The sequence below is a fragment of the Hermetia illucens genome, chromosome 3, assembly GCF_905115235.1.
Source record: "Hermetia illucens chromosome 3, iHerIll2.2.curated.20191125, whole genome shotgun sequence".
Lineage (NCBI taxonomy): Eukaryota > Metazoa > Arthropoda > Insecta > Diptera > Stratiomyidae > Hermetia > Hermetia illucens.
Genome location: NC_051851.1, coordinates 119,400,936 through 119,416,956, shown reverse-complemented (window position 1 = coordinate 119,416,956; position 16,021 = coordinate 119,400,936). Strand labels below are relative to the sequence as shown.

Sequence of the window (16,021 nt, the reverse complement as noted above, 5' to 3'; positions counted from 1 at the left end):
AAGGCTGGAGAAAAAGAAGAAGAGGGAACTGGGGGATGCCATCAGAAGGCCTTGATTTTAGGAACGAAAGAGCTATGAAGAACAAAGCCTCTAATGGGCTATGTGATTAGTTTGCTAGTTCCGTATTTAATTCTCAAGGATCATTTTTAGTGATAGATAAGTTTGCACACTTTATGATGAGAGGCATGTTCTTCGAAAAAGGCAACTTATGTATTTTTCTATTGAGGTGCTAATCTGTATGAAGGTCATTGTGCACAATCATGTTAATACCTTTCTTAAAGTTCGAAGATTCCCTCGAGTAATATGGGAGTTACTTCCAAGGTTGGAGGACACAAGGTCATGGTTATCGATGTCTGGCCAATCCATAATGAGAATGTAGCATTCCCTGCAAGCTTTTAGGGGACAATATTTGCTGATATTATTGACTGGTTATCGGGTTACTCAATTATTCCTAACATATTTTAAAAATGTTGTTCATTCTGATTAGAGTGGTGAAAATAGTTGATTTGAAGTGGATGATATCTGAATAATCTACATTTTTAGCTTTACAGTAATAACCGAACCTATCTGCTAAGCAGAGCGAATTTTATAAGAGAGAATAGGAGAGATGAGTGAGTGTACCGGCAAACTAGTCACCTGCGCATAGAAAGAAAAGAACGTATCTGTATCTGATAAAGTACTGAACGTATGTGAAGATTGTGCTCTTAGCATTCTTGGATGGTCATTTCAGTTTTGATATTTTTAACCGTGGAGAATGAGCTTTTGACTGGCGATCGATAGCGATCGCGTTCAATGGAATAAAAGCGGGTTGGAGCCTCCAACAAGTTTCAGTATTGGGTCTCAATTCGAAGCTTTGAGTACTCACAATCTCGCGGGGTTCCTGTTAATTTCAAAGTGCATTCCGTTGTCTGGTATTTGTCCAGGTTGAACGTAAAAGTGATCGTGAAATTACTGTTGTCTATTCCCTTAATTAAATAGTGGACAGAATTGGTGATAGTTATCATAACAAAAATTAATACATGTGCTAGGGTAGGTGGCTTTGGTTATGCAATTGAAATTTGTTTAATTGTTTCATTGAGAAGTGGGATCTAAGTGAGTTCGTAATGGATTTTTAAGAGTATCATGCCAGGTAGAACGTATTTGAGTATAGTCAATAGTCTTCCGTTAAAATAACTACAGCGTCTCCTCCCGTTAATGTCTAGATAGGCAGCAGGTGAATCACAAACTAGTTTCCATTCATTTTTCCTTATAATGTTTCTGCTCTCTCTTGACCGTGCATATAATAATGTATTTCCAGTTGACTTTTGATTTGGATTATTATTAGATACCGGATAGATCGTGCAGAAAATAAATTAATACATTTCTCTAAACAAGAAGAAAATAACTAAACTTGGTATTATGAAACAATCACGGGTAGAGATTTGAATGTTGCTTTGTTATATTCTGGATGGTGAGGTTGACAGAGTTATTTTTGAATTGTAAACATTTTCCACGTTCGATTTCATCAGTGACTTTCTTCCTGGTAAGCAATTGTGTCTAAGATGTTTTGATTGGGCCCATGACGACTCAGCATGTTTCTGCCATGCATTGTTGTTATTGAGTCTCGAAATAGAAAGTGGTTTCGGTGTACGTCATTCATATGCACACATACTCAAGGAGTCTGTGAATAATTTACAGCGTTCCTATCTGCATATGGCCGGGGATTACATATCTGTAATTACTGACTTCTTATTATTCCTCTTATGTCTACAACTGTTGATTATTCTGATTGAATGGGATGATGCAGCAAAAAAATGCATTTTAACCGACCAATCAGCTGCGATAATCTAGAATATTTTCACATTGAATTTAAATCAGATAAGTCTTTCTTGATTTCTTATCGGCTCGCGTACTTAGTCTGTCAATTTAATCCAGTTCCATTAATTAAAACTCGATTCCGTGACATTGATGCTCACATGAAGGTCTGCTCCGTCGTATTGCATTCTGAGAAGCCACGTATGACATCTTAGGAATGAACACGAACGCTTTCCAATGTATCTATTGTTTGAACAGCGGAATTTACCTATTAGGAATAAATTCAGATATGACATGAACATCTGTGGAATCAAGCGTAGCTTAATCTACTTGTCACGGGCAACGATCATCCATTTTTTGTTAGAAGTAATAATCGGAGGAGTTCAACTGTTCAATAATTGATAACAAAGTTATGTCATGTATTACACATATGTACTACATAACAATTCAAGCAAAAATGTAAATTTAATCGCGTGAACCAGCCGTTAGAGATAATGCCCGCCGAAATTTGAATTTTTAGCATTAGTTTAACTGAGATAATTAGAAATACCCACATTACCTTTTGCTGTATCATCATTTATTCTGAACGGATGATGATTAAATATAGCATCTTTGAGAAAATATATTTTTATTAGATGAAATTTTCATGTCTTTTAAGCCTGAATTGTTACTGCTGTTGTCACGATCTTCTACCTCCTGGTACGTTCGGCTTAATTTTGAATTCATTTTATGTTTTGTCCTTAGTCAACCCTGTTCTGGAAATTGTTGTCAGGCTTTTGACGTTTTCGGAAACTCTCTTCTTAATAAATCACTTCTCATGAAGTAGGTATACACTTTCAATGAAAAACTTGCTTATAGCAGATTTAATTGAGCATGAAGGGATTTAAATTCTAGCAATATGAATATGATCTGTATGCTCATATCGATATACACATGCATTAACATCAATTATATGGGAATAATAAAAACGAATAGATATTTTTAGTAACGTTTCTTCTAGTAATGTTTTAGGCTCCATGTATTTCTATTTTTATGTATCAATTTATAGGACATGCCAGTCTCAGAGCTTAGTTTTCATTCAATTCTAATCACATTAGCTGTCACAACCGTTTGTTAAATACTATTAGCATTAGGTTGGTTCCTCCCAATACATCCCAAATGGCACAATTATCCATTTCGAGTATTGTCTTTCACGATTCTATCCTCAAATAAAAACAATAAGTCGTTCCAGTATATGTTGTCTCCTGTGGCAGGGCTTATTATTCCCAGACACTTGCCTGGAATTGGAAAGGGAAAGGAAAAGGTAATTCTTTTCTAGGGAAGTGATCTACTCCCTAAAAGTTAATTGTTTGAGGGTTATGTAGAGCAGTTATTCCGTAGAAGGGATAGTCTACTCACACCTCTCACTTTGTGAACACCATAATGAGAAGCATGTCAGATGTTGCATCCAAATAAACCAATCAAATATATAACAACGGCTTTCATTGCATTTCTGATATTAAGCATCACCCTCGCCTAGTAATTCCCAAACCTCAATTGTTTCGGTTTGGCGACCGTGTCCCGCGGGAGGAAAGTCAATTGATTTTTATCAACTTTACTAAAACTTCGAATTCCCTGTTACACGATTGCTTTGACTTTTCAACGCAAATGAGGACCCTTCTGTTCATTTTTTGCAGTGTTATAAAGTCACATAAATTTTCTTATGGTGTTTCACATTTGAAACTTGTTGAGCAGAATTAGCGCTGGTTGCGGCCTCTTCTGACGACACAACTCGCAGAACGATGGCTATTATGAGGAGAAAAGATAATTAATTGCCGGACTCTGAATGATAAAGCCTGCTATGGATCTTAGTTAGAGATTTTGTCGGGGTCGGTTTTCTTATCCAGCTTCCCATGCAGAAGCCGGGTCGGCTCTTTTTAATTGGCACCATTTTGCTTTACCAAATGCCTGATTTAGATGCAGTTGAGAGGCTTTCGAATCACCATGCAGCGTATCAGGCCACCGTTGTTTCGGTCGGTCTTTTGGTCGTGTACGGATTGCTCGGTTGTTAGAGCACAGGCTGTTTTACGAAAGGTCGCGGTTCAAAACTTTTACTCGTGGTAGTGGGATTTGTATCGAGATTTGACGTCGAATACTGGTCGACTCAGCTGCGAATGAGCACCTAAGTTAAATCAGGGTAGTAATCTCCATCTTGAATGAAGTGCTCTAAAACACCTCAAGGCCCTTTTTAAAATCATTTTTTATTTTAAAGAAATAGGTAACAATAGTATATAGATTGGAAAAATGAACAATAAAAAACAATCTTTTAAAATAACAAAAATAACTTAAATCTAATGACCACTGTGGGCTCTCAAAGTTTTCGAATAACAATTTACAGGCACAGAAGAGAAACAGTAAGAAATAAAGATCTAATTTTACAATAAGTTGTCAATGTAACAATGCAAATGGTCAAAAACCCGACAGAATTCACTTGGCCTTAGTGGTAAATAAAGAAATATAAAAGTAATAATAAATGTTTGATCGCTTCAAAAGATACTTTTAACTTAAATTATTGTTCTTAAAACTATCATAATTATATATTTTTTTTACAATAACATCCATAGTTAGAAAAGGTAATAATAACAGTTGTAATATTTACAAAGAAACGAAGAATAATAACGTATGTATGTATAAGTTACAGCTGGAGTCAAAATCAACACCCGTTCAATATGTACATATTTAGAAAGCCCCACCAAGAAAGAAATGGCAGAACTGAGCACGGCCACCGCTAACCGGCATCCCACAGCCATCAGTACCAGGATTTCTCTTTTTCATCCCGCTTAATATCAATTGCTCTCGCTCTGGAGTATCTCCAGTCAAATCCCAGAGCCCCCACTGTCAAATTCTGGGGGTATTCTATCCTTTTGTCCGTGGTCTGTCTATGTAATTGATACATAACCGGATCACCGGCAGAATCAAGAATTAGACCATTCCTGTCAAGATACACGAACGCTTCGGGAGGAATGAAGCCTGTCGTGAGAGTTTTCTCGAAATACCCATCATTTGGGCAGAACGGCTGCGGAACCCGAGGGTTCTCACCATGCCAAGCACTATATGATTCCGAATCAATCTGACGATAACTGTGTCGATTCTTGGCACAGCAGCAGCTGCATACATCACTTCATTAGTTACATAGTGCTCATAGTTTGACGAAGCAGTCCTATTAAGCCCCGTGCAAGCACGCAGACATTTCCTTTCAAAGATCCTTATTTGCTCCATTTGGTTAGCACTCAAATTAAACCAGATAGCACACCCGTAGGTGAGCACCGGTGTAACCAAAGTAAGATAGCAAATAATCTTAACCTTCCGGCTAAGATGTGGAGCATAAAAGAGTCTTCGGAGAGACATGAATGCCTTGCGAGCGCTCTCTAGCGCGACTTTAACGTGCTCGTTAAATTGGAGACGCTCGTCAAGACGCACACCCAGGTATCTAACGCACTTCTTATGAAGAATGCGCTCAGAACTATCCTCGTTCGCGACAATGTGAAAATCTCACCAAATCCTTTTCAAGTTCCTACTGGCATACGCCAAGGAATTTAGAAACAGAATCCTTTCACACTTTTGCGCATTAATTTTCATCCGCCAACTGTTCGTGAAGAACTTAATATCATTGAACATCTTCTTAAGTTCAACTTGCACCTCAGTTACCTTCTTGTGTGCCGTGTAGGCTATCAGATCATCAGCAAAGGCAACCAACGACCTTTTAAGAGATTTATTAAAATCGAAAGAGTTGAGTAATTTGCCGGCAAATACCGCAAAAAGTGTAGGCGCAGTCACTGTCCCTTGCTGTAATCCATTTAGAACATGAAATTCCCTATTAGTAGTGAGATTTCCGTCCGTAATGACAAAGCACTTGCCATACAGCATACTACACATCATCGCTGGCATTCTTAGTCACAGATATCAATGCATCTTTTCCAAAAGGCTCTTGTGAGTTTCTCGGTCTTTTCAGTGAGGGTACCAATATTTACTGCGTAGGCACGTATTTCTTTTGCTCGGACTAACTTAATGTCTGTCCGGATAGCTCAGTGGGTAGAGCATTTGGCTGTCGTACGGAAGTTTGCGGTTCAAATCTCACTGGTGGCAGTGGAATTTGTATCGTGATTTAACGTCGGATACCAGTCGACTCAGTTGTGAATGAGTACCTGAGTCAAATCAGGGTTATAATCTCGGGCGAGCGCAATGCTGACCACATTGCCTCCTATGGGGTACTTTAATCCTCTAGTGTACCGTTACGGTCTGGAAGGCCCTGATCCAATATGGATTGTTACGCCAACGATTATTATTATTATTAATTTAATGTCTATGCGTCAAGCACCGTTGCCCGTTTTTCGACAGTACGGGGACTCGTCCCGCAGCATCGACTGAGGTGAGCTTCCTAGTGATTTTCGGACTAACGACTTTAAATTCATTTTTTTGGTCGGCGTGTCATGGGATCTGCCACCAAGGGAGATCAAGTTCAATTTAGTATAATGGAATAACTTCAGCTTTACTTTATTTATCTCTTTCCCCGGTTTCAGCATTTTATTTGTGTTTTACTGAAAATAGTACAAAGTACGTTGCAAACCCACCTCCTCTATCTGGACTTGAGGTCGGTTTAAATAGTAGAATTGTGGATCTCAGCTAAGTAAAACAGTGCAGCTGCAAATTTCTATCAGCTGCCTTCGATATATAATTTGCTCTGACTTGAAACATGGACTGAATACCCGTAAATGTATTTGAAGGCGGAAGTGGCAGTTGGTAGATCAGATATTGTGGAAGGGCGACCGTTCCACTACGGGCTAAGCGATGCAGTAGAATACACTATCTCAGAATAACTAATGAGTGGATCTCTCTAGAAATATTTGGCATAGAACAGTAGAGAAACAGGACAACTTCTCGGTAAGTTTTAGAAGTTTAGAAACAAATTGCCTGGAAGTGATAGATAGCTAGCTCCACATTGGGGTATATGGCAGCCCCCAAAATGAGGCTGTTTCTCTTGTTTGAAAAAGGTAGATGCTTCCTACTTATGAATCATACATGAATTTATCTTTCCTTGTTTGTGGATGAATTTATTGCCCTTTATATTACCTCAAGTAATGACAATATGACATTGGGGTCAATGGTTTCGGTTTGGATCTACATAATTCGATTTAAATTGTGATTTTCGACTGTCTTATATCATATATGCAGGTTAGCACAGCAATGTTTGGGCAGAAACTCTTCTGGTTTTAACTGACCAAGATAAATATTTATTCATGGATTCGCCTATTGTTTGGTTTCTACTTTTCCAAATAAAGGGAAGGTGTCAAAAATTATCGGTACTCCTTAGTGAATCTCCGAATACAATTGGTTGTTTAGAAACCGACCCAAAATCATCATCATCAACGGCGCAACAACCGGTATCCGGTCTAGGTCTGCCTTAATAAGGAACTCCAGACATCCCGGTTTTGCGCCGAGGTCTACCAATTTGATATCCCTAAAAGCTGTCTGGCGTCCTGACCTACGCCATCGTTCCATCTTAGGCAGGGTCTGCCTCGTCTTCTTTTTCTACCATGGATATTGCCCTTATAGACTTTCCGGACTGGATCATCCTCATCCATACGGATTAAGTGACCCGCCCACCGTAACCTATTGAGCCGGATTTTATCCACAACCGCACGGTCATGGTATCACTCATAGACTTCATCATTGTGTAGGCTACGGAATCGTCCATCCTCATGTAGGTTGCCAAAAATTCTAAGAACCCAAGTTTCCGAGGAATACATAAGGACTGGCAAGATCATTGTCTTGTACAGTAAGAGCTTTGACCCTATGGTGAGACGTTTCGAGCGGAACAGTCTTTGTAAGCTGAAATAGGCTCTGTTGGCTGACAACAACCGTGCGCGCATTTCATCATCGTAGTTGTTATCGGTTGTGATTTTCGACCCTAGATAGGAGAAATGGTCAACGGTCTCAAAGTTATATTCTCCTATCCTTATTCTTCTTCGTGTTTGACCAGTGCGGTTTGATGTTGTTGGTTGATTCGTCTTCGGTGCTAACGTTGCCACCATATATTTTGTCTTGCCTTCATTGATGTGCAGCCCAAGATCTCGCGCGATTGCCACCTGCTCGATCTGGATGAAGGCAGTTTGTACGTCTCGGGTGTTTCTTCCCATGATGTCGATATCGTCAGCGTAGGCCAGTAGTTGGGTGGACTTGAAGAGGATCGTACCTCTTGCATTTACATCAGCATCACGGATCACTTTCTCGATGGCCAGGTTAAAGAGGACGCATGAAAGGGCATCCCCTTGTCGTAGACCGTTGTTGATTTTGAATGGTCTTGAGAGTGATCCTGCTGCTTTTATCTGGCCTCGCACATTGGTCAGGGTCAGCCTAGTCAGTTTTATTAATTTCGTCGGGATACCGAATTCCCTCATGGCCGTGTACAGTTTTACCCTGGCTATGCTATCATAAGCGGCTTTAAAGTCGATGAACAGATGGTGCAACTGTTGTCCATATTTCAACAGTTTTTCCATCGCTTGCCGCAGAGAGAAAATCTGATCTGTTGCTGATTTGCCCGGACTGAAGCCTCTTTGGTATGGGCCAATGATGTTCTGGGCGTATGAGGCTATTCGGCCTAGAAACATAACTGAGAATATCTTATAGATGGTACTCAGCAAAGTGATACCTCTATAATTGCTGCACTGTGTGATGTCTCCCTTTTTATGTATGGGACAGATGATGCCTCGTTGCCAATCCTCAGGCTTTGATTCGCTGTCCCACACCTTGAGCAGAAGTTGATGAACCATTTGGTGTAATTGGTCGCCTCCATATTTAACCAATTCGGCTGTAATTGCATTGGGTTCCTGGCGACTTATGATTTTTTAACCGATGAATTGCACGGACTGTTTCTCCTAAACTTTGTGGTGGCAGCATTTATCCGTCGTCTTCAGTTGGCGGGACCTTCAACACGCCGATGTTCTGGTTGTTCAGTAGCTCATCAAAGTATTCAACCCATCGCTCTAATATGCCCATTCTGTCGGAAATCAGATTTCCCTCTTTGTCTCGGCAGGATGAGCATCGAGGTGTATAAGGCTTCATCCTGCTGACTTGTTGGTAAAACTTCGGCGCCTGGTGCAGTTGCTCCCTGTACTTTTCTAGTTCACAGACTTGTTGGTTCTCCCAGGCTTCCTTTTTCCGTCTGTGAAGTCGCTTTCCCGCTCGACGCAGTTCGTGATAAGTCTCTGCGCGTGCCCGCGTTCTTTGAGAATGCAACATTACTCGGTATGTGGCATTCTTCCGTTCCGTAGCTAGCTTACATTCATCGTCAATCCAGCCGTTCCGACTCCTTTTGCGGCTGGGGCCAAGTTAGCTTGTGGCCGTATCCATGATAACGTTCTTCAGGTGATTGTGAAGATCATTTGTTGATGCTTCATCTCTAGGTCCTCTGTTGACTGTGGTTACTATGGCATCCATTTCCCTCTTATTGGTGTCGCGGAGGGTTGTGTTGTGGATGGCTTCAGTGTTCACTGTCACCTGATTGTCAGAGGGGATTCTTGGCGGTATTGTTATTCGAGCTCGGAGCACCATGCCAACGAGATAGTGATCCGAGCGACCCAAAATCATCGCAGCATCATATGTTGCTAGTCTAATTTACGCTTGACTCAATTACGTGTCAAATACTTAGCCTTCTCATGCATAACTGGGAACCAAGAATCCCTGTGCTCTAATGGCTTTGTTTATCTCAAACACAGATTCATTGTCTGTCTGTCACACCAAATTTACTTGAAAGAAGCTAAAGCTACTCTTTCGAAATTGGTGATCCCGTATATGCGGTAAGGGGCAAAACATTTTTTTGTAGGATATGGTTATCTTAATACTATTAATAGATAGCCGTGTTTCTACAAAGTAGTTCCGACTTTGAAACGCCAATACTTTCCAAATGCAAAGTTCGATTGGATAAATCTGTGACGTAATCGGAATCTTCTCATTTCCTTCCTGAAATATATTTTTGAAACCATGAAATCTCCAAAAAAAAATATTTTTAAATATATATTTCAGTGAATATTAACGTATTTAGGAATTTTTTCCTCTATCTTTGTTCGCAACAAGGATGACAGCAGCGTATTCTTTCGGGAATTTTTCTTTTATAAAATTTTCATATTTAGTGGACAATGCACTTTCGATTGCATTAAATATGTTCTATTGTCCATATTTTCCAATGTATGGTGATAAACTTCCCTGAAAACTATCGGCGCCTCGTACACTTACCGCTTTATTAAAATGGCAATGAGCAATACGATGGCGCAAATCAGAATCAACAATAATCTGGTGAACGAGTTCGAGGCGCGAAATTTTCGTTATATTTAGTACAAGAATACATTCTACTACTCCCGGCATTCCTTCCCTCCTGAATATCTCAACCCACCCTTCCCTTCCTTTATTAACTTAAATGAACACGTGAACTGCCCTCCAATGTAGCCTTTTCAGAAATTCCTTAAATCGAAATCTTAATTTCGTCGTCTCTGACCTTCCCGTGCATTGTCTTTTTCATCCCTTCATAATCTCTCTTACGTTGGTCCTGACGCCCACCATCCTGCTTTCAAGTTTGATGCTCAGATCACCCGACTCCACTCTCCTGTCCTGCGTAAGCCTGCCAAGTTTAATTTTCATATGGCGAACCTCGAAGGTCAGAACTTAGCCCTGCCGACAAATATTTGGATTTCCCTCCTGTCTCCAATAACTTTTGACAAAGCACTCAGCAGCTTTTATGCCATTTTATCAGATCTTCTTCCGCTTTACTTCACCACTGGTTTACCACTGAAGTTCACAAAAAACCAGCAAAAACTCACTGCTAGGAAGAAGTTCTTGACCTCATGCTGGCTTCGTTGTTTTAAGTGTTGCGTTCTTTGGCAAATTCCTTAATACTTAATTCCAGAAACTAATGTCTGGCCAGCATTAAACCTCATTTTGGTTAAAATTGGTCAGTTAACCTCACTTCCTCTCTCCATTATTTTCGCCAAGAGCGTCGAAGAGAATCATTTTCGTAGCCTGTGGAGAGAGGCTCTCACTATGCCCATTCACAAGAGTGGCGATCGCACTCTTGCTGAGATTTGCCGCCCCATTTAGCTCCTCCCCTCATGTTTAAAATCCACTTCGGCCACCTCATAATGAAAGAGCAACACGGCTTTGTTAAATGTAGGTCCACTACATCCAACCTGCTCGATTTCACAATTTTTGGGGCCAAATGACTTAATTTACGACAGGAAGTGCACACTATCTACGCTGGCTTTCCTAAAGTCTTGAACACTGTAAATCACAAGAAGTTTTTGTCCAAACTCCACTCTACTCTAAGCGTCTTGTCTCTTACTTTTTCAACCGATCCTGCCGCGTCTCTTGTGATAGCTGCACATTGCGTTACTTCTCCCCTTTCCTCTGGCGTACAATGGAAATCTATTCTGGGTCTTTTATTATTTTTATTCTTTATCAATGACCTTCCTTTCCCGCATACTTGTCATTGTTTACTCTATGCTGAAGACCGTAAGCTGTTTTCCACTATATCGTCGCCTGTGAACTGGGTCTCTTTCCCATTAAATCTATACACTCGGGTTCGCTGGTGCTCTGTTAATGATTTAGCGCTAAACGTCGGAAAGTGTCCCTCTATGTCCAATTCGCACAAATCCTCAACCATTTCCTTTTCATGCACTCATAACGAATTTCCCATAGCATATCAGATCTACAATCAAGACTTTGGAGTCACTGCCTCGAAGTCACCAATTGAGCCACACAATTTTCGGGGTTTATATTATGCTCCTCCTGTGATTTTGACTCCTTCCAACCATCGTAATCTCTTTTTAATTTTCTCGTTAGAAGTACGCTCGAGTTCTGCTCCGGGATCTAGTCACTTTTCCGTAATTGTGATTGTGTTGTTCTAGAAAAGGTACAACCCCATAACCTTGACCTCACCTCTCTGCAACAACGTAGAACCTATCTCGATTTAAGTATATTTTTGGAACTTAGTTTAATGGACTGCTTCCCTCATAACGACATCACTTGTCACGCTCGTTCTGATAGTACACGAAACCTAGACATTTTCACGGTGGTCTTCGCGGAGCACAACAGATTGGTCTCTTAAACGTTTTTTCTTAATCATAGGTTAAAGTTATTGCTTTCTCCACCTTAGGTGGACAATAAATAATTGCAATTTACTCTTCGGTCCGTTAAATAACGAAATAAATCAATTTTTCAAAAAGCAAGAAATCAAAGTTAGTTTATCTTAGAAGGTCCCTGAAGTTGAAATGAAAGTCGAACTCACAAAACTTTTCGAAACTTGACCAAAGGAAAGCACTTCTAATCTAGATTGCTAATTTTTCAAGTCAAATATTTTTGAGAGACAGACAGTAATAAAATATACTTTTCCTCATATTTATTTTTAGGGCACAAAAAATAAATAAATCATGTTCAACGTGCGGATTTTGGGGGCTTTCTTTTTGGCCCTCTCTGTAAGTATCTTTTATATTTTTTGTAAATTATAGATGAAGTTTATTCAAATCCCATCTTTCTTATTTAGATCGCCAACTGCGCTGATATAGACCTCGAGAACCGCGAACTTGATGCGGCTTCCTTCATTCGAGAACTGAACAATGAGTTAGACAAGAAGAAAACCATTGAAACTGAAGCGTCCTGGGCATACGCTTCAAACATTACAGATTACAATGAAAAAGTAAAAACTGAAGTATCCGCTGAAAATGCCAAATTCTTCAAAGAAAAGGCAAAGGAGTTACGTGAATATGCGTATGAGAACTTCAAAGACGAGGATCTGCGAAGGCAGTTCAAGAAACTTTCAAAGTTAGGCTATGCTGCATTGCCCGATGAGGAATACAGACAGTTGCTGGGTGCCATCAGCAAGATGGAATCAAACTTTGCCAAGGTGAAAGTGTGTGATTATAATAATCGGACAAAATGCGATTTGTCTCTGGAACCTGAAATCGAGGAAGTGATCAGTAAAAGTCAGGACCCTGAAGAATTGAAATATTATTGGGTTGAATTTTATAATAAGGCTGGAACTCCATGTCGTCCTGATTTCGATAAATATGTTGAGTTGAACGGAAAGGCAGCTAAGTTGAATAGTAAGTATTGGTATTTCTAAAAATTAAATTCTCAGCGATGAAGATTAGACGTATTGATAAGGTTATTAGGTGATATGGACATACGTGAATTGTTCATCACAGGATCTGTACTACGTGTATACAGATAGTAAACAAACATGGTGCCTTCTTAGAGATTAGACTTTCGTTTGCAACTTGTAGCCTAGCCTCAAATTATCAGACAAGGGGTAGCTTCCTCCAAACTACAATTTTTGGTTTTAAATGTAAACATATATTTCGGGAGCGACTTACCCCCTTCATCAGCTACACGTAGGTAAGTCGCTCCCGAAATATATATTTACATTTAAAACCAAAAATTGTAGTTTGGAGGAGCTACACCTTCGATTAATTGTGCCTTCTCTTAACCCAGCATAGAACGTCCCCCTACCCTCTATATCTTATTATTATTACTTGCTTCTATTCCATTTTGAACAAGGCTGTGCCCATGTTAAGCGAATGTCTGGAGCCAGCATAGGTTGAGGTCATTGCAATAACCAAATAGTTAAAAAAAACTATTTTTTTCTTCATGATCAGTGATCCAACCTTTAGATACTAAATTTAGACCTTAGCCGACTTCTTTTCCAATTTCGGTCATTTTCTAGGTTTCAGCTCCACTTTGTAGTCGATGGTTCGTGTCTAATTTTTCAGTTTGAGTACAATTTTGATGTCTACATTCTATCCGGTGTCGATTGCCATAATGCACAGTAGTGCTAAAAGCGTTGACCTATGACTAATACTACATATTGGGACCTTTGCAAAAGACATAATCTGTATAGCTCTACCAATTTATTCATTCAGATATGTTTGCGTGCATTAATTTGTTTATTACTGAACATATCGTCATTCTTGCGTGGCAAATAAACAGTCACATTCACTCGATTTACTCGTGAAATGAGTTCTCTTTGAAGAAGAGTATGCAAAGCCCTAGTTACAATTTAGTCGTTTGCGAAAAGTCAGGAATCTTTACTTTTGAAAGTTTTCAGAATCCTAGAGCTGAATGCGAATTCTAATTGATTTGCATATTTCATAGAATAAATAGCTAGATTCGAACGCATTGTTGATGATTTTGTATATTTTCACTTAAAAATATGTAGTATTCCTTAATTAATTCAAAACATGCTTATTTACAGTTAACAATGCAGTATCTTTCCAATTAAGTACCTTTGTCTAACCACTGTATTCAGCGTATTATAAAGAATCCTCCTGTTCCTTTCAAACCTTACCCAATAGAATACTACTGCGGCCAGATTGAAGCATTCAGGGAAGTTTTGGCAAACATTAAGTACGAACCTGTGTAAACAGTTCTTGTGGTACCCGTAGCGCCCTACAAAAAGTTTGTCAGGTGGTAATTCAACACTTTACTCCTTCATAAAAAGGATGACCGTCGGGATGTGCCGGTTCTTTTGGGGCACACTTTTTTATGTTTGCTGTAGCTTTTTGTAGGTTTCTATCTTCGGACCTTTCGGTGCTATCGAGGTTGTTCGGGAAGGTCTGTGTTTGATCCTCTTGTATTAGTATCATCCTTGTCAACAATATGCTAGTGGTTTTTGCTTTGTCACAAGTTTACGGTAGGTATTCTTTAAGTTTAACATTGCAACGGAGCTCGAGTTGTTTGAATACTTACTAACCCAACTGTTTATTGATCGTTTTCAGTAATGCTTTTACTGCACTCATGGATTCATTTTCCCTCAATTAACATCTTCGGGGTTCTTCACAACTACGGCACAGATTAGGTCATATAGTCCATCAAAGTAACTTCGTTCAAGGTAGGTGGGACAAGTACGGCATTAGAACCGATGGTTAGGCCTTTGCCTTTACCCAGAATTCTCTCCGAGAGGTAGCTTTCTACGAGTTTGGACTATTATTTCCCCAATCAAACCTACGGTCCTTTAAACCCATTCTCAAACCCCAAGTCATTCTTGACGTCGAGCAACAAACCGTCCATCATCTGTTATGAGGCATCACTGTTCATGATAATCCTGCTACCGTGCCCATTGCATTGACTGTGAATGGAGTGCGAGGAAGCTCACAATGATTCTTGGACAGGCCGTTTTCAATTTGGATGATAGGAGAATTTTTTACCATCGCATCCAGGGTACATATCGAGCGCTATAAAAATGACTCACTCAGTTTCTTGTTAGAGTTCGTTATCAGAATCCATGGTGCTTTGAATCTAAAAAAAATATATCTTCAAATATGCATGCTTTGAAGGTTCTAGTGAATGCTTGCAGTATGGTGTTAGTAACCAACTTGGTTTGCGCCTGGCAGTTTACTGTCGCCAATCCTATCGTAAATTTCCGCTAACTCTTCCTCTGTAGTTGCGTGTATCACGAAGGCATCGAGTTGTGTTCAAAATGGCGTGTTATTTTTTTCAAGGGGAGTATATGTTAGTTCTCGGGCCTTTGTCCTTTTAGTTCTGTAATCGCTACGCTTTCTTCCAGTGGTTAATGCCTTGCCTTGCTAGCCTTGAAGCTATTGCCATCTTAGCATAAAGGCATCGTCTGCTGCAAATATCCATCTTCTGATCTATGTTATTATTACTGACTATTCTAAAGCTTGCTTATCGAAGATGTGCTTAGGGTCAGGAAACCATTGGCTCCTTCGTCGGATTACTTGATGTTTATAATGAGTGCACCGTTCGCTAAACATGCAATCCATGTTTGTTGCTAATAATGCATTAAGGTGCACTATGTTGAATTCCGAAAAGGCCTTAAGAAGGACTTGACAACCTCGATTGCCATCCTACACCCTGACACACCCTGAATCCTCGGCTACGATTTTAAGATTTCAATCTCTTACGTTCGCAGGCGAAGTTATCTAGCGTCTAAAAAGCTGGTAATGCTAATTTCATTGATTTTGATTTCCATGTATTCTACTTCTGAATACAATATTATCCATTATTTTGTAGTCATGCTCGTTACATCCTTAGCCGATTCATTGCTGCTTGAGATCGGGTAAGGTTTATTCATTATCGCCACCTCTTTGTACATGCTTTGTGAGAGAGGCTGCTGCGCTTCCCTTCAGTAGTTGAAGTTGATTTTCAATAACCATGGCAGGGTGTATTTCAGAGTCTTGCTTCT

At 39.8% G+C, this 16,021-nt stretch overlaps 1 protein-coding gene across 1 annotated transcript in view; it reads left to right on the top strand.

The window, feature by feature from the left end:
• Positions 1–792: 792 nt before the first annotated feature.
• LOC119652119 (angiotensin-converting enzyme) overlaps positions 793–16,021 on the top strand; it is a 168,099-nt gene continuing 152,870 nt past the window's right edge. The window contains exons 1-3 of the mRNA XM_038056060.1: positions 793–1,029; positions 12,231–12,296; positions 12,365–12,923. Of these exons, the coding sequence (XP_037911988.1) occupies positions 12,252–12,296; positions 12,365–12,923 (604 nt within the window). The 5' untranslated portion in view covers positions 793–1,029; positions 12,231–12,251. The remainder of the gene's footprint in view (positions 1,030–12,230; positions 12,297–12,364; positions 12,924–16,021) is intronic.